At 34.9% G+C, this 17,846-nt stretch overlaps 1 protein-coding gene across 4 annotated transcripts in view; it reads left to right on the forward strand.

The window, feature by feature from the left end:
- The window catches only part of MYO16 (myosin XVI), a 595,311-nt gene that overhangs the window by 364,311 nt on the left and 213,154 nt on the right, over window positions 1–17,846 (forward strand). For all 4 annotated transcript variants that reach the window (XM_036011451.1, XM_036011450.1, XM_036011452.1 and 1 more), the window contains 3 exons: window positions 862–979; window positions 1,777–1,848; window positions 4,253–4,394. In XM_036011451.1, coding sequence (XP_035867344.1) covers window positions 862–979; window positions 1,777–1,848; window positions 4,253–4,394 — 332 coding nt within the window. The remainder of the gene's footprint in view (window positions 1–861; window positions 980–1,776; window positions 1,849–4,252; window positions 4,395–17,846) is intronic.

The raw sequence follows: 17,846 nt of genomic DNA on the forward strand, positions 1-17,846 counted from the left end.
ATCAGCAAACATTCTCCTATTCCTGTTACCTTCTACTCAAAGATAGCTCTTGCCAAAATCCATTTTTTCTGGATTTTCCTTGAATTATCTTAAAAAATAATTAGCATTTTACTTATCTAGGCATAGTTGTTTTCATCATGCCTCCCTTAATTTTCCAGGAGAAGTGAAAAATTCTATAATCATAATACCAGTACGTCTCATAAGAGAGGTAACTAGAAGATGGACACCACTGCCCCGTTCTCTGGTGAAGCAGCCCCGTCCCCTGAAGTCTGGTCGGCTCCCACATGCAGTTCCATCAGCATGGGAGGGCACGTGGAGTCTGGCCTCCTCAGTGACGCCCAGCCAATCAGACCATCGTTGCACAGATTCATCTTTTATTTTGATATTTACGTGGAAACTGTTCGTGTTTATCAGAACATCACTTCCTTGCTCTCTTTTGTTTAAGGAGCAGAAACATTAATTTATAGGAAATGTGCATTGAACAATGAGATTTTCATTTTGAGCTACAGGGTCAAACATTCAAGATCTGAAAAACCACAACACCACTAATATGGTCCATATCTTTTTTAGAAAAAAAAAATTGAAATGTATTTTTAACTTTAAGACAGGCATCATTTAGTTTAGTTAATTTTTTTTTTAAAATAGAGAAGTATTAGTTGTCATTAGATCTTTTTTTCTATAAGTTGTAGTGAAAATACTGAAATGCATTATACAGTCATTTTATTTCTCATCTAGAATAGGAGCAATTGACCGTATTATCATCACCTTTTGAACCTACTCTTAGGTTTTTAAAAGGTTTGACTTTTAATCTATTTTCTTCTAAGTAATCCTGTTCATTTTCTCTATTTGTAAAATGCATAGGAGGTGGAGAATCTGTTTGTGATTCTAGCAGCAATATTACACATTGGAGACATTCGGTTCACTGCTCTGACGGAGGCAGACTCTGCGTTTGTTTCTGACCTCCAGCTTCTGGAACAAGGTCAGTGGAACAGCGCTAACATTAACCTCTTGGTGTGCAGTTTTGCAGACCTGACAGTAGATGGAGACACACTACAGAAAAGTCAGGTGGAATAACACCTTTCTCCCATAGCAGAATTCAGTGAGAATGGTGGGGGGTGGGCAGGAGTGGGGTGGAGAATAGCTTGTAACTGTTCTTTTTTATAAATGGAGATGGGAATGAATAACAAGGTACGCATTTCTGTTCTGCTGCCCACCACATTAGCAGGTTGATTCTTCGGCACATACTTGGGTTGATTTATATTCCAAGTGGTCTCCACCCCATCCCTGCCACCCAGTATATTTGGGGGGCATGATATTACCTAAGGATTTAAATCAAATTCAATTACTTTCCTGAAAAGATCTTACCAAAAATCTTTCCTTCCTCTGGAGTTGCCTGTTAGTCACCCCCAGGTTGCTCAGGTTGCTTTTTTTTTTTTTTCAAAGCACCTTAAAACCAGATGTCAATAGCATATCTTTCCCTCATATCAAAGTGCTTTATCAGGAATTGGGAGAAATCATTCAGGTCTATTTCTGAAAGGAACGAGGGAAAAACTTGTTGTGATTTAATGCAGGAGCCCCAAGAACTCATTAAGGTTTTGATTACTTATAGGCTGTTTCTTTAGTTGAATTTGACAATTAAGTTGGTAGTTTAGTTTTCTTTAATACACACACTTTCTAATGGGTGTATATAAAGCTTATAAATCATAACCATAACAGACAATGTTCTCTCTGTCAAAAAATACTAACTTTAGTTTTCAATGTTGCTTTAACTTTTAGTGGCTGGAATGCTACAGGTCTCGACAGATGAACTAGTGTCCGCTTTGACAACCGATGTCCAGTACTTTAAAGGTGAGTGTTCTGTACTCTGCTGTCGCCTTTGTGCAGTCATGGTCTTTGAAATACAGAAAGGAAATATGAACTTACCTTTCCCCAGTTAGTGGAACTGTTTGTGTGAATTGAAAATGAAAAAAAAAACTTATGAATCTATTTGGTCACTTTAATCTGACTATACTTGCATATTGTGAACTCTTTCCACTTTTGAGAGACCATTTTGATTAACTGGTCACCTTTTCTAGTTAATCAGTCATTTTAGACAAATTAAGTCATCAGTGCAAGAGGGTTTATTTCATTAAAACATTGGATCTGTTTGTGTATGTGGGGCCCTGCTGCCCTCTTCAATGAAGAGCACCCCTTTTCCTCTACATCATCAGCTATAACAAAAGCTGCCCCTTAGTGGGTGTTTATGACAAGAATTGTATCAGGCACTGTGAATGTGGGATTTTTTAAAATTTTTACAAATTGCTATGAGGTGCACATTGCTATTTCCATAACTAGATTGGAAGAGGTTAAATAACTTTGTAACCATTAGTAAATGGCATGTTTGGAATTAGAATCTAATGTTACCTGATTCCCAAGATAAGTCTCTGTGCTACATGCATCTCTACTCAAGGGGCAAGAAGAGTGGCTTTCCCTCATGCTCTTCAGTTATTCACTATGAGTCATGACCTTACCAAGCTGCCTGTGTTGTAATTCTGAGGACTCACCAGCCATCTGATCCTTTTTCCTCTAAATCAACATTTTTCTCACTTCTGTCTATATGGAACCTACTTGCAGGTACCTGGGTGTGTGACATAATTTCTGCCTCACGTCTGGAGTTCCCAACCATGTTTCTGAACTCTGTGAATCTCCCCATTATCCAGTCAGCTGCTCAAAAGTCAAAAGTTGTTCTTTATACCTCTTCCACCTCCTTCTCCATTGAGTAGATCAGACACACTCCAGCTCTACTCCATTAGTAGCTTTCATCCCTCCTGGCTTCCCTTCCTTCCTATCACCATTTCCTTAGTTTATCCTTCCCTAGATTAATGGCAGGAACATCCTCCTTAATCTTTTACTTGGCCATATCTCATTTTACCTTCTTTTCACACTGCTTTCAGGTATAATCTTTGTGAAATACAAATATGGTTTTCATCCATGGGTAATAGTCTTTGAAAGATTTTCCAATGCCTCTGTAGTTAAGCTTGTCACTGTGAGATAGGATGAGAGGTCCTTATTATTGGGGGCACACTTAACTTTTATGCTTCATTTTTAGCCATTTTCCCACTGACAATCCTTACAATCCAGCCACATTGTTTCTTGACATTATCCAAATGCATTATTTTTTCTCATGACCTTTTAAAGAAAAACTGAACTCTCCATTAATATCTATAATTTAATATATGCATGTCTCTGCTTATACTTCCCTCCTCTCCGTACACCCCTGCCATGTTGGTGATTCATGAGAACCTTTAATCAGGTGGACTCTAGAGACCTCAATTCAGTAACATCAAAAATGGCACATTGCTTTCACTGCTGCCATATGTTGTTCCACCCGCTGACCTTGAACTTACAGCTCCCTGACTCTTGATTTCCTGCTGTTTTGTTTGTTTGTTTGTTTATTTGTTTGTTTGTTTGTCTCAAAAGCAGTTCTGCTCCCTTATGTGCATTTCTATGGTTAACAATGTACGTAACCTTCATTTCACAGCAACTCCCCTCATTTCACATGGTCATCATCCTACTGCCCAGTGCCCTTCTCAGCCTGATCTGCAGTGGGGAGCCAGGATGGTCAGTGCTGCGAAGCAGGGACAGGACATTCCTGTTCCCTCTCCACTATCTAGCAGTAACGCTGTCATGGACTTGATTCCAAATCATCCTCATTTAATGTTTTTTTTTCTTTTCTTTCTTCTCTAGTCTGCTTTCTTCTAAAATTCTTATTATTCAAAATTTGAGAATGACACAGAAATTTCTACCTTAAGGCCCAATCTTGTTCCCACATTCCAGACCCACATTTTGGTTATTTGGATCATTTCTTTGAACATATTTAAAATATGACTTATTTTCCAGATGGCCAGGTTTTCAAATGCCTCAGGGATGATTCAGTATCCAAACCAGTGAACTGTTAGTGGGAAACTTGTTAAAAGGGGCCCTTCAAAGACGTGGGTTGCTAGCTGAAAGGAAATTACAGTCTGCAAAAGGTCAAAAGCTGTGTTCAACAATTGTAACAAATAAGATTGGGATGTATGTGACACTGATGTTAGGAAACAATTTAGATAATAATTGGCAGAAACCTCATTTATTAGAGCCATAACATATATTCTTTAACAGCTTTTGATGTATGGAGATGTGTGATGGATGAATAAGGATATACACAGTTTTGTTTGCTTTTAAACGAGAGAAACCCTTGTTCTTATGCCTCCTGTGCTTTCCACTGTTCCAGGAGATATGATCACACGACGACACACTGTGGAGATGGCTGAGTTTTACCGGGATCTCCTGGCCAAGTCCTTGTACAGTCGTTTGTTTAGCTTTTTGGTGAACAGTATGAACTGTTGCCTCCACAGTCAAGAGGAGCCCAGCAGGTAAGACCGATGGGTGCTGGTCGCTAATGCTCTCCTGTCATAGATGACTTAAAAAGCCTCACCTCATAAAGATGCTTTACCATCCAGTGTGACCCATAAATTAAACTATTATTAACATATTTTATTTTAACAAGGTGATTTTTCTTGAAGGATTTTTTTAATGATTTAGGCACCCCCAGCCCCTGGCTCCTGGCACATTGGTGAATTAATCAAATCATCTCTCATTCATAGAGATACAAACACAGTGTCTCTGGACTGAAGGCACATATGGCCTTTTGAGCATTAAGAAGTATAAAAATATTAATCTAGGAAGAAAACAGTTCAAGAATATCTAAAGCAAGTACACTCGTTGAGCAGCCCATGTCTACCGCAGAACCCATTTGCTGATGCTTTTTAGGTCGTGAGTTCTTCCCGGTCCCTTCCCATGCTGTGTGGGTCACTTGGCAGATGGTCTCTGTGGCCGTCATTCCGTTCGTCAAAGTCTTCATCAGCCCTAAGCAGAAGTTTTTCAGGGGTATCTGATCACCTAAACATTACAGATCTCCATGGCATCTTGTCAATGGAAAACTTTGTTAATATTCTTGTCACTAATAATGACCTTGAGCAGGTCATTGAAAGCAAAATTGCTTCCAGAAGGCTTTGCACATGCTTGTCTTTGAATGAAACCTTTTGAGTAATTCTTAGTTGTTCATATAGATTCCTTCGCCAACTTCCTGAAAATTGCTGCCTTTAGAGGTTTCCTGGAAAACACTCTAACTCACATGTATTAATGGAAAAGTTCCTAAATAAACGTAGACATCTCAGAAAATTCCAAGGACAAAGGGAGGTTAAAATTCTCATTAGAATACACACATGTAAAATCTTACTGTGTATTAATGAACATATACAATACACAGTCTATGATTTGAGGGTAGACATAGTATTTATATTTTAGCAGATACACTTTAGTATTTGGTATAGTGAGGATTTTTTATTTTGTTATTGCTAATAATCAGTTGATTTGTTATTTTTCTTTAAATATGAAGAGTATTTACAGAATGATTCTAATATACTAAGAGTACCAAATGAATCTTGTATAACATTAACAGCTCTGCTGAAGTTGACATGGAAAAAATTAATATATGAGTTCACCTGCATGTAGAAACTTTTAGAAAATTTCCTTTTGACATTAAAGTCTTAAAGAGTCTTAAATTTATATAACTGAAAACACACATAATCTAGATTTTTTGAATATATACACATACACACACCCACAAAAAATATAAACATTAACCTTGGAAAACACATTATTTCCCTTTTAGTGGATATATCATCACTATGTCAATATGTTATTTTATGATGTTAGTTTTATCTTTTAAAATTCTTTACTAAGCAAATGAATGAGGACAGGGATTAGTGGGGAATTAGAAATTAATTAATGTTTTATAAGTTTAACTTCTAAGATACAGTGTTCTCATTTGAGTTGTAACTCCCATTTTTTCTTCCCTATTTCTCCCATGGGTCACCCAAACCTAAATTTAAATCCTAAAGTAATGCAAAGAAAGGTTATGTTTGCAGTATTTCTAACTCATTGAAATTCATTGAAAGTTTAAGGTTTTGTAGATTTACAGACCCATTTCCAAAGTCGCAGAAAGGTCTCAAAATTTGGGTAAACTTAGAATAGGCTTTATTTCTTATGAATATCCAAGTTTGTAGAAATTTTTGTAATGTCAAAAAAGATTATATAACATAAATAAATATATATTCCTATGGTTAAAGTTGGTGAGCACCCTTGATGTTGAAGGAAAGTATGTTTCATATTATATATTTTTATAAATTTTGCAAGAGAAAATAAATGGGAATAAGCTATAAAGGGAATAAAGTAATAAAGGGAAAACAAGTGAGATTGAAGCAGATGAAATGTTTGGTCTTGGGATGCTGAATTCATTTCCTGGATTAAGGCAAAATAGGTACAATATTAATAATATTATATATTTAAAAAGACTCTACTTTCTCTACCTAGATTTCAAATAGGGTTGCTTCTAAATGAAAATCATGAGGTATAATGCAGAAGCTGACCACTAGTTAATTTAAGATGAGCAGAAGCGTTCGCCATGTTTGCCTGGCCAAAAGCCAGCCAGTGAGACTAGCATAAGGATGTAGACCAGCAGCTGAAGGCTGCCTGTGTTGACCGTTGCAGGCTGGAAACCAGCCACGCTGGGTGGCCCTTATTCCAGGGCCACCCACAGTGGTCAGGACACTTCAACACAGAAACACACTGAACCTTTATCTATTAAGCTTACTTGAAAATGATTACCAAAGCAGATAAAAGGGAATGATGCTAATAATAGTAATGATAAAATAGCAACAACAATAATAATATAATGCCTTTGTTTAAAACTTTATTAATTAAAGCATGACTTAAAGAGTATCACATAATTTCCAAAGAAAACTAATAAAGCAGCTAAGTTTGATCTGGCTTTTCTAGTGTTATTTGGCCACCACTCCTCTGTGAATTGTCAACTGACAGACAAAGATCATGTAGGTCATGAATAAATTATGTGTTCAAACCACATGAAGATCCATGTACAGATTCCTATATCTTCCTATGTAGAAATTTAGGACACGGGAGACACTGATCTTCTATTCCATTCTTCACAGCCAGCTTTTCTTCAGTGAATGTGACGGCATGTTTGCCGTTCAGTCCCAGCCCAAGGATGCAGCCCTTCTCCCCAAGGACAGGTCTTCCCTTAGATGTTCCATTCATTGCAGTCAGGCTAACTCTGTGGTTCCCTCATTCTCAGGAATCTTTAAGATGAGAGCCAGGGTCTCTTTCCCTCATTGGGTTAGCTTAATTGATCAGGAAATAGTATTCTGTGGCTTTACAATTCCCCTGCTTCCCAAGTAAGCTCAGTTATGGTCTGTCCTGACACAATAGATGTAACGTGTAAACTGAGGATTGTCACCTCCTTTATTTCTGTCACAGCACCTTCCTATAGCTAGCTCTAAGTAGGTTCCTTGCAGGCTCTAACCTCAGTGTCTTAGAATAGCACCTTGAAAACAAACCTTTTGGTGTAGATAGGATTCTGAATAACTGTTTTTAATATTCCAATTCTTCCATGGTTCATTTTGCTTCATTATTATAAAAACTCTTCTTCATTTAGTAATTTTGGTTGGTGTTTTAATGTAACATTTACAATAGAAAGTCTTATTCTTAAGCATTTGTTGTTCTTTTTCTTTTTTTTTTTGAGTTTTTTTATTGTATTTTTATTACCATTTAGTCCCCTTTTGCTCCCCTCCCCCCACTGCAATCACCACACTGTTGTCCATGTCCATGAGTCCTTTTTCCTTTTTGCTCAATCCCTCCAACCCCTATTCTCTCCCACTTAGCTGTCATCCTGTTCTTTCCTTAATAAAATTACAAACCTTTTGAAAAAGATAGTTAAGGAAATACATTAAATTTATCTTTGGTCTGAAAAGGCAGCATTGTGAACAATGTTATGTTGGCCACAAGAAGAGTGTTTTATTGTTGTGTCAACATTATAAGTAGAATTTTTCACAATTTTTCAAACATGTAGTTGTATTATTACTTATTTTGATGTAACCACTATATTAAACAAGTGTTATTTGCACTGTAATGAAAACACATGTTCTTTTTATGCTTCACCTTCTTTTTAAATAAACTCAATGAGGATAATATTTTTCTGATCCTGAGAGAAAACATAGTCAGGTCCCAAGATTTTTCTGCTCACTTGTAAATAAATTACAGTTCTATGAATCCTTTAAGTCCCCAAATATCCAGGATTTGGAGAGAACTTGATGGCTTCCGAAGATGAGAGGTCTCTTCTGTCCCCCACAGTCAAGATCTATGGTGGAAGCCGAGTGCCTCCCAGGAAGGGAGCAATGTGGGCTTCTGTACCCCAGCTCTCCAGGGAAATGGGGGGCAGGAGCAAGGAAGTGAGGAATGTCTTGGTTTTCAGAAATCTTAAGGCTTTTCTAGTGAGAAAGATAGTTATCTCTGGCCCCTTCTCTTGGCTTCCTCAATGCTTCCCACTGCTGGACCTCTCCTCCTGTAGTCCTCAAGAAATGTGAAGTGCATTCATTCCTGCACTACTTGCTCTCCCGCCACCCATGCTTCAGGACAGTCTATTAGACATAAACACACAGAGGTTGAGTCCCCACACCTTCCCAGGTACATCTCTTGGTCAGGTTTCCTCTGGTTAGAGAGGGAATTGGGAATGGGACAGTCTAGTGAGGAGCTGTGGACATTTCAGTGACTCACTTTTTATAATGGCTAAAGCAAAGATGTGCACTAAACTGCAGTTAGCTCTTATAAAGGGCATAATCCCTGTGATTCTGAAATGAGATAAATGGTTGGAGAGTCTTAGTAAAGTGTAATGAATAATACCTTAAATTTTTAAAAATGGTTAATAATTTTGTGGGCTCTAAAGTTGAACCTGTTTTATAATACAACACATATCTTCAAGTGTGAATCATCAATATGAAATTAGTTTTTCCCCTAAATTGTTATCTTCATCAGAGTTTTAGTGAAAACTCGACTAGAGTCTTGGGCAGGCAGATGGGTTGTAGAAACTCAGAGAGAGTTCTATAAAAGTCTTCAGACATCAAAACCTACAGCTTAAACAACTTATTCTTGTCATGACTTCTGAATACAATGGCTTATATTTATGGGAACTTGTAAAAAATATAACCAGTGGAACATTTTCCTTTTTACCATTAGAAACACTCTAATAATAAAAAGACTAAAATTATACAAAATTGAAGATGAAGTTTAGAGATAACCCAGTAAAAGGGATTGAAGATTACTTACTTTATTTCTGGATCTCTCTCTCTCTCTCTCTCTCTCATTCTCTCTCTCTCTCTCTGTGTGTGTATATATATATATATTTTTTTTCATTAATTTATGTTTATATACTCTGAAATCCACATTTTTTTGGATAACACAATTTGGCATACAGATATAATACAGCAGATAAATTAAGTTTCAAACATACTTATTGAGATTTTTTTGGTTTGTCACTGAGACATCAGTTGCTTAAATATGCAACTCTTTAATATATATATTAAGAGTGTAATAATGTATTATACTCTTTAATATTTTAATTGAGCTAAACATAAACATTTAAGAATTTTGTGATTAGTTACATTCAGTTTGGATGAGCTACAGAGACTTTGAAAGGATTCTCTAAATGCCCTCAGATATCAAAACCTACATTTTATTGCAACAAATTTTTATCATGAGTCCTCATGTATCCAAGCCTGTTTCTTTGACACCTGGATGCAAGAATTTGGTTCTAGAGTCAGCTGAGGGTACTTCAATAGCACACACAAAGTTTTCAGCATGGTTTCTGACACAGTGGGGATGGTTGAGCCAGTAAAATCACAGTGGTCATGGCTGCAAAGAAGGTGTCCTAGTTTATGATCGTTATGTTGAAAGGAGAGTTGTGGAAAAATGCAGATGGGTAACATGTTGGGGACTGTAGATGCAGTCTAGTCTCTCCCATTCAATTCAGTAATCTTGTTTGTTTTGAAGACTAGTACATAGAAGAAATATGTTGTTCTGTAGAAACAAGAATAACACTATTCATATACACTACTGGGATGGGAGAGGTGACTTTTTTGTTTGCTCAGTTTTGCTTTGTAGTCAGCAATGATAATGGACTTGCTTTGATCAGTTTCCACACTCCCTCTTTCTCTTACGACACACCTATAATATGCTTGCAAAATGCTTGACTAGGGTCCAGAGCACAGTCTGTAGTCTTTGATTACTGCAAAAATCAGTTCCACCTGTACTAGAAAACATGCTATTTCCTGATCAGTATGTATTCTTTGAGGTAAACATCACATGAAGAGATGCCAATTCCTAACCATGGACAGGTAAGTGGTGCTTGGACTAAGGAACTGGCTACAAGGTAGAGGACACAATAGATGAACAGGAAACTGGTGATCTGCAGGGATAGGGACCCTCTGGGCATCTGGGAACAGGTGGGAGAATGAGGTTAAATTGGAGTGAAGTCACCAGGCTTCAAATATGAAAGTGATCCTTCTTTCACTGGGAGCCAGGGGTCACCATCTCAGTAGCTGTCTAGAGTCTTTGTCCTTTGATCCATGGACTGAGATTGATTACAAAGAGAGAAAAGAAGGATGTTGAAAATATATCACTTGTGAAATTTCTGAAATTATTAAATCTTTTCTCTCCAGCCCAATATAACTTTGATATGGGCTTAAATAATGGAAGGTAATATTAAACATATACTTGTGAGAAAGCTGAGCTGTTTTAGAGAGAAGTTAAAATTATATTCTTTAAAAGTTTTTTCAATTTACATGTCAGTTCAACAATTTAATTTCTGAAGTCATCAGGAGGATATTTTTGTAACTCATCCTGTTGATAAATTCACATATTTTGATTATAAGGAAAATCATTTTGTTAGTAATAAATATCTTAGATGTCCAGAAAGACTTCCATCAGCATATTTAAAAATGGCCCACGTGTTCACTAATGGTCTGGTTGAGGTCATTGTAAAGGATGGTCATGGTAACGGAGGGATTTAACTTCCCAGTGTCTAGCAGGTGAGCTCATTCCACTCTACTCTGACAACATCCAATCTGCACTAATAAGATCGTAACAAGCAATGCAATATTAATCATCAGAAAAATCACACTTCTTCTTTAGGTGAGACTTGCTGTTCTTTCTTAATTAGAGGGAACAAATATTTCATGTAGGGAAAAATAATTATAGCCTTGAAGAATTCTGTGGGCTGGCTGGTCTTAAAAAGCAACCCCATGTCAGCATTTGGGATAATCTGTGCTGGTCTGAAGAGTCTTACTAAATGGCAGAGAGGCTGGTCTTTACTGTGATGCTCTAAATGAAAGCAGAGCGGATTGGCTGGGTTAAGTCTAAATGTGGCTTCAGTTTTCATTTGGGAATTGTTCTTAGTTTTGCTCTACTGGATTCAGTATGTATACAATTGGTTTGGAATATTTAGTGGTGTGTATGCACATGTATGTTGAATTTTAAAGGATTTTAAAGAGAAGAGATTATTTTTGTTATTTATATTGAAGTGAGAGCCAGATTTCTTATGATTTCTATATTTGTTTTTCATTGATACAATCAGATGCATAGCACATAATATACTTACGCAATGTTATAGTGTGGTGTGTCCCTTTTTAGGCCAAAGTCCAATTTGAGAATTCAATGAATGGCATAAACACACACATACACACAGTGTTGTAATATAGTTTCTGGAGATTAATACCTCCTCCCTCAATAGAAAAATTCATGCACCTGGATTATAATAATTTTTAATTTTTTTATTAAAAATTAATAAATACCTGCTGAATTAATACCTTCAAAGTGGTTCAAGTCTCCTGGTCATTCCTGAAAATTTTTAAGTCAAGTCAGTGTATGATTTTGTTGTTGAACTTTTTTAAATTGAAAAAAGGTATCTTTTGAAATTTTAGACAAAATATGTATTTTTTAAAAACTACACTGAGATAGCTCTTACTACATGAGTAACATCATTTTAAAAACACTGCTAAGACACTGAAATAGAGAAGAGGCTGACAATGACCAGAGGGGAGAAGGGAGGGAATTTCAGGGGAATTTCAGGGGAAAAGGGGAAGGCTATACAGGAACAAGTATAAAGGACACATGGACAAAAACTAGGGCAGGGGTGGAAATGGGAGGGATGTGAGGAGGGATGGGTGGCTGGGCCGGGGCTGGGAGTAAAGGACAGAAAATTGTACTTAAACAACGATTAAAATAAAAAAAAAAAACCACTACCATGACAGTAAGCATGCAAACTTACTCGGTAAAATTATTTTTAGTAGATTAGATTTTTCAGTTATAACCACATTTTCCTCAAGGATCTTGCCCCTGAGCAGGAGTCAATAACTTAGTTTACAGTGCATGCTCCGGGAGCCTGAAGATGGGGCTAAGGAAGGAGCAACTGTTGGTGCACTGCAGGCAACCATGTAAAAGTATTTTCTGTATTAACCACTTACAGTTATACTATTGCACTGATCACCTACAAACACTTTACCTAATCTTATGACAGTTTTCAAATTCCATTTATGGGTTGTTTTTTGCTTCTTGTGTAGGGGGTTTGTTATTACTTCTGCACCATTTCCTAGTGCTTTACAAAATGCATAAGCCTAAAATTCAAATTAGGGGTGTGTGCATGTGCATATGTAGGAGTGTGTGTGAGTGTGTATGATTATTTTCTTCTTAAATTATTTCAGCAAGAGATTTTTTAAAAAAAATTCAGATGCAACCTATGACTTTTTAAAAGTATTTGAATGTAGCCATCACTAGTTATAAATGGCCCTTATAAAAGTATAATTTGTTTTATCATTTACAAAAAGCAATGTCACTTTGGGCTAGTTACCTCTGAGCTAAAAATTTGAAGATTAATCTCCTCCAAGTATCACTGGGAGCATCCCAAGTGATCAGACTTGTCCATTACCGGGATTCAATACTCTCAGAAGGTTTAATTACTCCCTGCCATGCTTCCTTACACCCAGGACACTTTCCATTTTCATAAGTGTTTGCCATTTCCTCCAATGAGAAGGCTTAAAGTGGGCTGTGTTCCGCTCCTTCGTGAGTCAGATGTTTAGGAAAGATTTTATTGAAAAGAAGCAACATGATTTTCCAGAATGCTTGTGTCCCTCTTCCCTACCCCCCGCCCAGTACAGAATGGAACTTGTACAGTTATTGCCTAACTCTAGATCTAAGAGCTTTGTGCTCTTTGGGACTCTCTGCATCATTGACCAGATGATCTGAAGTAATTCTAAACTGTATTGGGTGGGACAAGGTGCAGTGACCATTTCAAAGCAGAGGAATATTAAAATTAATCTAAATATGATTTCAAAACCACATACATCTTTCCCATAACACTCAAGGAATTACAGCGTAAGAGAGTTTGCAATGCTCATCAAGTTTTCCAAGGAGGAAGCAAGTTAAGAAACTTAATCTGAAGGATAAACTAGAGGATAAAAACATAGAAATTAAATGTTTTTACTATTTTTTTAGGATAAAATTGGAGATTAATTTTCCCAGGAAAACATCTGATCATATAATATAGTTAACATCACTTGAGAATCCTAATTAAAATTTCATTTTCTCTTTGTCTTTCTATACATATAATAAATTGCTGCTAATAGTTCAAAAAAAGGTGATAAAGATTATCTATTTAGCAGACACAAAACTGGGAACAATGTGAAATTTGCTTCTGAAGCAGGGACTGAACTTATAAGTGAATCAGATTAAAACTAAAATATTTATTCTAGTTATTAGTTTTAATGGTCTCCTTCAGCACTTTAATGAATTGATTATGGAGATTTAAGCTCTTTCATGGAAATTACAAATAAAAATACTTCTGCAAGAAGGATAATAATTTAAAAATCTAGACAATCAGTTCATAAGTAGAGTTGGTAAAAAGATATTTTGTATGTTGCCTTATTAATTATATATAAGGCACTTATTTCTTAATAAATAAATTTATGGTATATTAATAAAGCCCAAATAACTTACAGAAATAGTAGTACACCTGCAGTTCCTTTGTGAGAAAATGAAAGCAGACTTATTTATTTCTTTTATCATTTAACATTTCTTTTTTCTTAACTATTTTAATTTGGGGGGCATAGGTTCAATAATCAAGAAGAGTACAAAGGCATATAGGCAAGTCACTTGCCACTATCTAAAATTTGCATGATTAATGTTTGCCACCTTTGCTTCAGATTTTTATTAACATAAAAGAAATAGACTTTCAGTTAAGAGCTGAAGTTCCTTTTATCAACATAGGTTCATTCCTCACTTTTCCTCCCCAGAGACAGTAATATCATCAATTCTGTGTGAACTTTCTACAGTTTAGTTTGTTTTTGTCTGGATATTGTTTTTTTCATAATAGCTAAATAACATGGAGTCATTAAGAATTTTAAAATATGCTGTACTTTTCTTTTAACTTCTCATGTTTTTGGAAATTTAATTATATTGATACCAAAAGAGCTAATTTATTCTTTCTAACTGCTGTACTAATTCCTCTGGGTGAAGAAACCAGAATATTCTCATCTGTTTCCCTGGTGACAGACACTTGGGTCATTTTTCACTTTTTTCTCAATTATGAACAGTGTTGCACCATCATACATGTCTCCTGACATACATGTTTAAAATTTTCTCTGGAGTATATATTAAGTGGTAGAAAATTTCAGGTAGAATATTAATTTGCATTTTCATCATGAGTGCAGTTGAACATGGCAATGCAGATCATGCACTGCCCCATGATGACATGCCCATAGAGGCACAGTGAGATTTGGTCAATTACATATAGAGGTCTGAATTTAGAGCCTTTTCATAGACATTCTTTTCCTACTCCTCGATCATCTTTCATTTTTTTCTAAAAACCTTTAAATTTTCAGTAAAGCAGATACTATTTATTATATGGGGAATTGACATAATTTTATATTTTAGTCAGATATTCAATTATCCCTATCACATTTATAGAAATGCTTTTTCACCTCCTCCTGATTTTTAATCTATTTGACCAAAATTGTATCAGTAATGTATTGTTTTAATAAGTAAATTTTCATAAGCTTTTATCTTTATTATTTGTTTTGGTTGTCCCTAGATTTTTTTTTTGCATATGAATTTTATAAGCACTGTTAGCCTGTAAATAAGCCTTTGGGGACTTTGACTAGAAATAAATTTATAGATTAATATTAGGAGAGTTGGCCATTTTAGGCTGTTGATTTTTCCCCACAAATATCTATATTTCTATTTATTTATGTGTTTTTTATTTTTAAATAATTTTTTGCATTTTTATAAATTTTTACACATTTTAATTTTATTTTTACTGTGCACTTTGTACTTTTTTGTTGCTTTGATGAGTGCTATATTTTATTACATTTTAATTTGTTTATTGGAATATTCAATATTGAGTTTCATATGTTGATCTTATATCTAGAAACCCTGCTGACTTTTCTTATTAGTTCTAAGAATTTTCTTGCATAATATCTTACTATTTTATGAACATAATTATCTTTTTCTTTTCATTTTTTCATCTCTTATTCTTATTTTATTGCATTGGCTAGCACTGCCTGTGCAATGTTGAAAATTTATAGTCATAGTGAATATTCTTATCTTGTCTCCAACTTGATGTAATATTTCTAAATATTTACCATTAAGTAATCTGTTTACTTAACATTCCAGTAGAAAATCTTTCCAAAGTGTTTTCAATTATTGATGCACATTTTTATCTAATGTTTTTCTTTTATCTATTAAGATTATTTCAGTGATTCTTTCCCTTTTTTTGCTCAGGTGGCAAACTGTATTGATGTATATTATTTGATGTTGAATAATTCACTTGTAGTGTCAACCCTATTTGGTCATAATGTAGTAGATTCAATTTTCTAGTTTTTATTAAGGAACTTTGCATTTATTTTCATTAATGAAATGAGTTCTAGTTTTTCTTCTTATGCAGCTCTTTGCTGTCAGGTTTATATTAAAGAGAAAATTGGGTAGATTTCTTTAAAACAGTGCACTAAATGAAGACGATGTTTTCCTTGAATGTGCAGTGAAACTTTCCCTAAAATCTTTTGGGAGGTAAAGGGAGGGTTAACTTTTGAATACCAATTATTTTAAAGTTTATAAATCAATCAGATTATTTTCTTTTTTTGAGTCACTTATATTGTCTCAAAAAATGTCCACTTTCATATTTTAAGTTTTTCATCAAATAAATCATAGCTTTGTTTTATAATCCTCAGTCTCTCTTGTAGCTATTGTTTGTCCTCTTTTCATTCCTGATGTTATTTATCTTCACCTTTGCTCTATTGTCATTGATAAGTTTCACTTGCAACTAGCCTATAAGAATTATTTATTTTCAAATTCATTTTTGTTTTGTTGTCATTTCTCATTTTATGTTGTTTTAGTAATTTATGCAGTTTTATTATATCCCTATTTTGACTTACATTGAATTTTGCATTTCCATTTTTTTCTAACTTACTGAGTCTGTTTGTTTCAGATTTTCTGATTTTTTTGACCCTGCGTCTACAAAGTGTCAGTATCTCTTAAGAATGTACTTCTTACTGCATTCCAGATATTTTCCATGTAGTGCTTCTTTTGTTGTTTAGTTCAAAATATTTTGTTTTATGTTGATTTAGAGATAAAATAACAAGCAGTTTGTCAGAAAAAAATAAATTTGAAACACCATGTTTTCCCCTCCCTCATCCAAAGTGGGGAATTTTTCCCATTAAATAATGAGATTTCTTTGATTCTTATGAATATAGTATGAGTGACTTCTATTTCTGCACAGACTTATTTAAATCATGGTTCTCATTGCCATGACAACCAAAACTACACAATTTAGCAAAATAGCTGAGACAAAACCTGCTTTCTAAATAATCCTCCTTCTGCTTCATTTCCTTACCAAAACACCCATATGTATGATGATTTCCTAAAGAGCTAAGAGTCTTTTTTCTGTAATCATACATTTGTTTTACATTATTTTGTAAAATTCATTATTTTCAAATGGAAAGATTTAGAGTAATAGACAATATTAGAGATTTACCAAAGCACCCTGTATATTATAATACTCAATAATAATTTTAAATTACCATAAATTCAATACAAAATAATGCTCAAAAATTTACCACCCTTATTATAAAAATTACTATATAACATGGACACACTAATGATTAAGTTTAAATATTGATTATGATAATGTGATAAATTTTTTCAAGAATAATGTAGCTTACTGAACCAATAAAGATATACATGCTTTTTCCTTAAGTGCATATTTTCAGGAAATGGAAGAGAAAGGAGAGTTTGTCATATCTGTGAGAATATGGCATTTTTAGCATCAAACAGTAGTTGTTTTTCCTTTTTGATAATGACAGTTACATGATTTGCAAATATTTGTGGGCCAAATAAATTCAAGAAAATGTGTAAGAAATTCAGAGATTTATAAGTCTAATAAAAAACTTCTAGCATTCTACTTTTCTAGTTCTTTTTTGAGCCGAGAGTGTAGAGGCTAAGCCTGTATATTTTATACAAAGCAAGTAATTCATTGCATTGCTAGCCATGCCTGCTTTCTTGTTTCATTTCTAACCAGGGAAATACGTTTGGCCTCTTTTCAACCCCCTGATAACCCATCCTGCTCAATAGAGTTAACCAAATCTGTATTTATTATGCTCCTCTGTGCCTGTCATTTGAGCACTGTGGCGGTTCTGCCAAAATAAATAATTCCGCAGTGCCATTCAGAAATAAGAGCAGAATGTCCCATTCTGGCTCTTGGTGACCCTGCTGCTCCCTGCGGAAAACACCAGGAAGGAAATGTCAGCACCACAATTTAAATACTGCTTGCCTTTTTCTAAAATAATTTTCTAAATGAGGAGGAAAAACTTTTAAGCTAAAGGACATTTTTAGTTTTTGTCACCTCTATGCTTTTAACTTTTCTC

Source organism: Phyllostomus discolor, chromosome 11, assembly GCF_004126475.2.
Source record: "Phyllostomus discolor isolate MPI-MPIP mPhyDis1 chromosome 11, mPhyDis1.pri.v3, whole genome shotgun sequence".
Lineage (NCBI taxonomy): Eukaryota > Metazoa > Chordata > Mammalia > Chiroptera > Phyllostomidae > Phyllostomus > Phyllostomus discolor.